Consider the following 6,156-nt stretch of genomic DNA (forward strand, 5'->3'; position numbering starts at 1 on the left):
TTGCCTCTGTATGCTGCTACAACAACAGCATCATACACGGGAAGCCACTTGTAGGGATTCACGACCACGCAGAACAACCCAGAGTAGGTCTGTTAGAGCAGAAAACACAAATAATGTTTGACCACTTTCAAATGTCGATAAAAATTATATTTAAGTTTTTATTACAGTTTTCATTAAAGTAAAAACTCACGTAAATCATCCATGATGCATAACGTTCTTTAAGGTTAAACAACACACAAGGCTCGTTGAGGTGGGTCATCATGGCCATGTCCTCAATTTTGTCAAACTTTGGAGGGTTCCTTGCATGGATGTCATCCTCTTTTACAGTAACGGTCTAAATAGTGATAAAAGGTGTTTAGACACAATTTAAAATATTCAACCATCTATTTTTTAACCAACTCAATTTAGAGTTACCAATTACCTAACATGCATAATTTTGATCTGTGTGAGGAAACCTGAGTATCCAGAAAAAAACATGCATGCAAGATGAGAGCATGAAAACTCCACACAGAAAGGCCCCTTGATGTCAGGCGAACCTGTATCTTCTTTGCACTGAGGCAACAGCTCTAGCTACTATACTGCCACAATTTAGAAACAAAAAGCTGCAACAAGTGTTGGCTCTGTATTAAAACTAAAAGTACAAACTTCACTAAAGTTCTTACTTATATATAACTTTAGAAAACTGCTCTAAACTACAAAAACAAAATAGAAACAGCTTATAAATAATAATATAATCACATTTACCTTCCCTGAGTCAGTCTCAACAGTGGCTTTGCCACCCTCTTTCTTCACCAATTTCCCCTTGAGATACATCTCAGCCTCATCAACAACAAAGAAGGCTGTTTTGGCATCAAATGGGGCTGTTTGAGCCTCAATCCTCTCCCTTTCTGGCTTCCGGAGGTAAATGGCCGCCGGGCCATACTGCTCCATCTCAGCGTCTGTGCTCATGGTGGCACTATTAGAGGAGCCTGATGAAAACATTTATGATAGCATTAACATATACAATTTTTCATCTAATGTGGTTTACAACACAATGGATAAAGAATGCTAATTGTTAATGGATGACATTTTTTTGTGGTAATATGCATACTTTTAACACACACATATATATATATATAGTCTGCTTTTTATTATACCTTAGCTCGTTTCAGAAAAGAATGATGTGCAGCCTTTGTTGAAGTCTGAAGATGCTATAAAAAAGAAAAATACTTAAGTATAACAATTTATTTCTCAGAAATTCAGTCACATTAGCACAATAAACAATGAAAACAAACAATTGATATAAACTATTTTTTAGTTGTATTATTCAGTTTTGTGTGAGCCCTCATCTCTTGTATTTCTTTCTTTACCCATAGATATATTATTGTTCCAAGGAACAATAATATATGTTAATGTTGTGTCCGAATGTGGACTTTCTTGAATGAAGTAGATTAAGAACAGAACTTTGATGAAAGGCCATCTGGTCAATACATGTGTTAAAGTAACTCTGCCGTAAAACTGAGAGCAAAAAGGACTAAAAAGCATTTCACCAAACTAGTAAATGCACAAGAATATAACGTAAAGTTATAGTGAACACACTCACCTGGGATGGAAGCCTATCAGTTCCAGCAGATGTCTGGAGCTGCTGCCTTTATAGAGGGTGGGAGTGTCTGGTCAGCAGTAACCAGTCACTCAGTTTGGTCACGATCTCTAATCATCCTGTTGCCCTTTTTGTGGCAGAGACATTTATGGAAGTGATGTGTATTCTTTGCAACTACAGTTGTAAAACAAGTTTGCTACATTTTGATACGATACAAAATTAATTATTTTTCATGGAAAAATTGCTTGCAAAAAATCCAAACTATACAACGGACAGCAAACCATCACTTAAATGACACACACACACGTTTAAAAATTAATTAAGAATATCTAAGACTTAAGTAGAACTATTTAAAGAAAAAGAGGGAGGTGCTTATGTTTTAGTGCTAAACAGGATTATTTTTTCTACTGTAAATTCTGGCTTACTACTGACTCCATATGCAAATGCAGAAGTGTTGGCCAAATAAAATATTTCTCTGAATAGTCTATGGTATGTTTGTGATTCCAATATAGATATTTATTTAATGGACATAAGACACTCAGTGGACATTGAAAAGTTTTTTGTTTTTTATAGTCAAGAGCAGCGCAAGGAATTGGGTTTGGAAAGATGTCTAAGTCCCATTGGTATTCAGTTGCAGGGCACTGGCACATTTGAGAGCTTACACTTGACAGATAGCTTATCTAGAAATAATATTATTTTAGAGCATTATTAACATGCACTTATTTGAAAAACTAAGATTCATGTCAAATATAAAGTCAAAGGTTCTACATAATTTGGGCGAAAATTATCTGATTATACCATATTATATTGATGAAAATAACAATCACAAAAATACTTGTCATTAAAAACTTTTTATTTGGCCAATTTTATAAACATTGTGTACAGTATGTCCATAACACTTGAGGAAAATCTCAATGTGTCTCGGTAATTTAGAGCTTTTTAGTATTTGATATGATGAATTAAAATTAAATCAAATTATAAATAGGTATGATTTAATGTTAATGGTTTTATAGGCTATTTCAGATGCCTGCATGGGGTTTCGGCTTGGAAATGACCCTAAATTGTTATAGTCTCCAGTTACAATATGGCAGCACATTTTAAATTCCTATAATAAATTTAAAGATGAAGTATTACCCATAAACATTCAGTCACCATAATTTATTTCCCTACATGGATATGAAAACAGCTGGCATTTCGCCTGAGATCTGGCTCAAAATAGGTTCTACCCTAGTCAAAATGAACTTTATCAGGCTGCTACATTTTAATGAGGCTAGCACCTGCTGAAAAGCTTATTTAAATGGTTTTAGCTAATCTAAAATTTTTAACTACAATATAGTTTTTGAGCCGTAGAGTCCAACCAGAAAACAAAAATAACATATATGTACACACACACACACATACACACACATATATATGTATATATTATGTGGAAAATAGGAAAACATAATCTAAGCCAAATAAAAATGTGTTAATCATTTTCTTTACTTTAAGAACCAATTTTCAGTTCTTGAGACACATGCTGTGAAAAGATTGAAACCCAAATCACAATCAGAAATTTGCCATCTTTTTAAGAATCTTAGCTACCGATACTAATGACCCACAAGTCATTTGATTTTGTTAAGATTAGATCTTATGAACTGCGGTATGTGATGTTACAATTATTGCATTAGTTTATGTTTCTGTGAGTGTGTGAGTGTATTTTTTGTTCTATATTTGAATGAAAACCTGACTTTAATTTTTGGGGACACCTTTTAAATACAGCAACTGAATTACAGTTCCAATAGGTTTCAAATTGATTTTTAAGGTTCAAATTTGGTTTATTGTTAGGGTTAGAATTTGTATTAGTTATGATGGTTAAGGTTAGGGACTGCATTGTATTAATGAAATCATATCTGCAAAGATTTACCTCAAACTTGACAGATGTTTGCCAGTATAGCATGATAGTCACTGCACATACATTGTTTTTTGTATTTATTTGACTTTCTACATCTATTATATCTTGTTAGAAGTTAAATGACAAGTTTCTAGCAGAGATACACAGAAGCCATAATACCATGCATGACCACAACTGTCTCAGCCCTGCAAATTACAATATCAAGTAAATCTAACATGCATGTTTGTGGACTGTGGGAACACACAAACTCTAGACAGAAAGGTCCTAGCTGAGATTAAAACTGGGCACAGTGCTTAACACCATACCACCATATGCAGTCTCACATTATTTCCATAGTATCTAAATGTGATGACAATGCTCATCACAATTAAACAGTGTTTGACATAAAAACAATTTTTTGGTTCCTATAACACATTTGAGATTCAGCTTTAGGGAAAAAAAGCAAACTTATTAATGTGCAGTGTGAGTTTCTTTTGCTGCTTGTGTTACATGGACATGTTTTCTTGTCACCATACACTCCCTTCAGGGAGATACAAAAGTTCTTTGAAATTCAAGAAGCCCCCCTTTATAAAAGCCCACCAAGGCGAGAGGATGAAAGGTCATTTAAAGCATGTGTGGGGATTTTATTCTGTTCCAAGATTCCAAGTCAAGCTACTTTTTTTCCAGGAGACAGTCTTGAATGACTTGGCAACACAATGTTTGTTGCTTGTAACATCTCAAATAGAACATTGCTTGGATGCAGGGAAGGACTACGCCATTTGTGTGTACTAAGCAGAATTTGATTCGCCTTATGAGTTCATTGGTCAGAGAAAAGCTGTATTATTTTTCCATTTTCTATTTTCTGTTCTTCATTTAGAATTTTATTTTTTTGAAAATTCTCTATAATGTTTTTTTGTAAATCTACTTTTGGCATCTTCAAAAACATTCAAATGTGATACAAAGTTATAAAGCAACAAACAGCTGAAGAAATAAAATGCTGTGTCTGCACTGAATGCTAACAAATGTCCATGTCATGTCAGCTAACACTGGATGGTAGAAGTGAAAAAAGTCTAAACTATTTGAGGAACTCAGAAAATGTTAAACATGTGTCATGGTTTTGATGTTTTTGTTTGGTTTTCTAGTTCTTGTTCTGCTTTGTTTCTTATATTGTGTTCATGTCTTGTCACTTTCACCTCCCCCAGTAACTTGCCACGCCTCATGCTTCCATATCATGCTATTCTGTTACATTCCAGTCTTTCATGCCACACCCACATTACCATAACAACTCAATCACTGCCATCATTCTCACCTGTTTGCAATCACTCACCTGTGCCCACTTCCCATGATTATCCCCTGTGTATATAACCTGGTCATTTTCTCCACCACCCCGCTGGATCATTGTTGTTCTGTTCTGTGTCCCGCTTTGTTTGCTCGTTGCCATGCCATGTCCCTGCCTTTTGGATTTTGTTATTGTTAGTTTTGCTGCCTCGTCAGCCTTTTGTTTTGTTAGTTTTATTTTAATAAATTTGTTTTTGTTTCTTTAAAAACTATGCGTCTGCGTTCTGGGTTCGCCGCCATCTCTCCGCCGCATGACAACATGAAAGAGAAAATTACTTTTTACGACAGTCCTGCACCAACACCTGTGCTACAAATCCCACATTACTGCTGAGAATGCTACTTTGGTTTGGGCAAGACGCTGTGAAGGGTGTTCAAAGATGCTGGACATAAAAAAGAAAAGGATTCAAAAAAATCAAGACAATTCTCATCTTTATTTTAACACATAGGAACCCCAAACAACTAGTTTATATTTTATAAACTCAGTTGAAAGGACTTGGCTGAATGATGGCTCTTATTCTGCAGAATCCGACTGAAACAGAAGAGCAGGGAATTCAATTAGCAATTACAAAAATTCGAAATAAGGCCATTTAACACTGACTTATGATATAAAGGCAGTTCCACCAAGCAATACTCTATACAAAACATAAATAAAAAATTAAATGTTACCTTTCCAGCATCACGGCTCTTGGCTCTTAGCTTGTTGACCTGGGACTCAGCGATGTCAGCACGCTCCTGAGCCTCCTCCATCTCATGCTGGACTTTCCTGAGCCTGGACATATGCGTGTTGGCCTGCTCCTCCTGTGAAAGATTGGCGGTTATATTAAAGTAGTTAAAAGGCAATTATGACATACTGTAATATTTACATAATATTTAATTATAGGTCATTATTACTTTACTTATTTACTGTTGTAATGAAGCGAAAAAACAAGTAATATAAAATGTTTCACTTACAGCGTCTTCAGCTTGTCTCTTGTAAGACTTCACTTTGAGCTGCAGCTTGTCCACCAGATCCTGAAGTCTGGCCAAATTCTTCTTGTCCTCCTCAGTCTACACATATTAAGTTAAGCATATTAAGTTGTGTCAGTAAAGTTGACAGTTGAAAGTAAATATTACTTTTAACTTATTGAAATATGTTTTCATACTCATCATTACCTGGTAGGTCAGCTCCTTCACTCTCCTCTCGTATTTGCGGACTCCTTTAACAGCATCAGCTCCACGTCTCTGCTCATTTTCAACTTCAGACTCCAGTTCACGCACCTGTTACAAGATGATTAATATTTCAAATTTGTTGTGCAAGTAGTGAACATGCTTATATTCACATTCTGTAAGTAATCGCTGCACATATCAGTTCATACCCTCTGCTCCA

The 6,156-nt window shown here is 35.3% G+C and overlaps 1 protein-coding gene across 1 annotated transcript in view; it reads right to left on the minus strand.

The window, feature by feature from the left end:
- Positions 1-5,202: 5,202 nt before the first annotated feature.
- Positions 5,203-6,156, minus strand: part of LOC108229317 (myosin heavy chain, fast skeletal muscle) — a 4,507-nt gene continuing 3,553 nt past the window's right edge. Inside the window, exons 12-16 of the mRNA XM_037978692.1 lie at positions 6,146-6,156; positions 5,943-6,047; positions 5,742-5,837; positions 5,457-5,588; positions 5,203-5,319 (exon numbers count right to left, since the gene is read on the minus strand). Coding sequence (XP_037834620.1) covers positions 5,302-5,319; positions 5,457-5,588; positions 5,742-5,837; positions 5,943-6,047; positions 6,146-6,156 — 362 coding nt within the window. The 3' untranslated portion in view covers positions 5,203-5,301. The remainder of the gene's footprint in view (positions 5,320-5,456; positions 5,589-5,741; positions 5,838-5,942; positions 6,048-6,145) is intronic.

Source organism: Kryptolebias marmoratus, linkage group LG12 (assembly GCF_001649575.2).
Source record: "Kryptolebias marmoratus isolate JLee-2015 linkage group LG12, ASM164957v2, whole genome shotgun sequence".
Classification (NCBI taxonomy): Eukaryota; Metazoa; Chordata; class Actinopteri; order Cyprinodontiformes; family Rivulidae; genus Kryptolebias; species Kryptolebias marmoratus.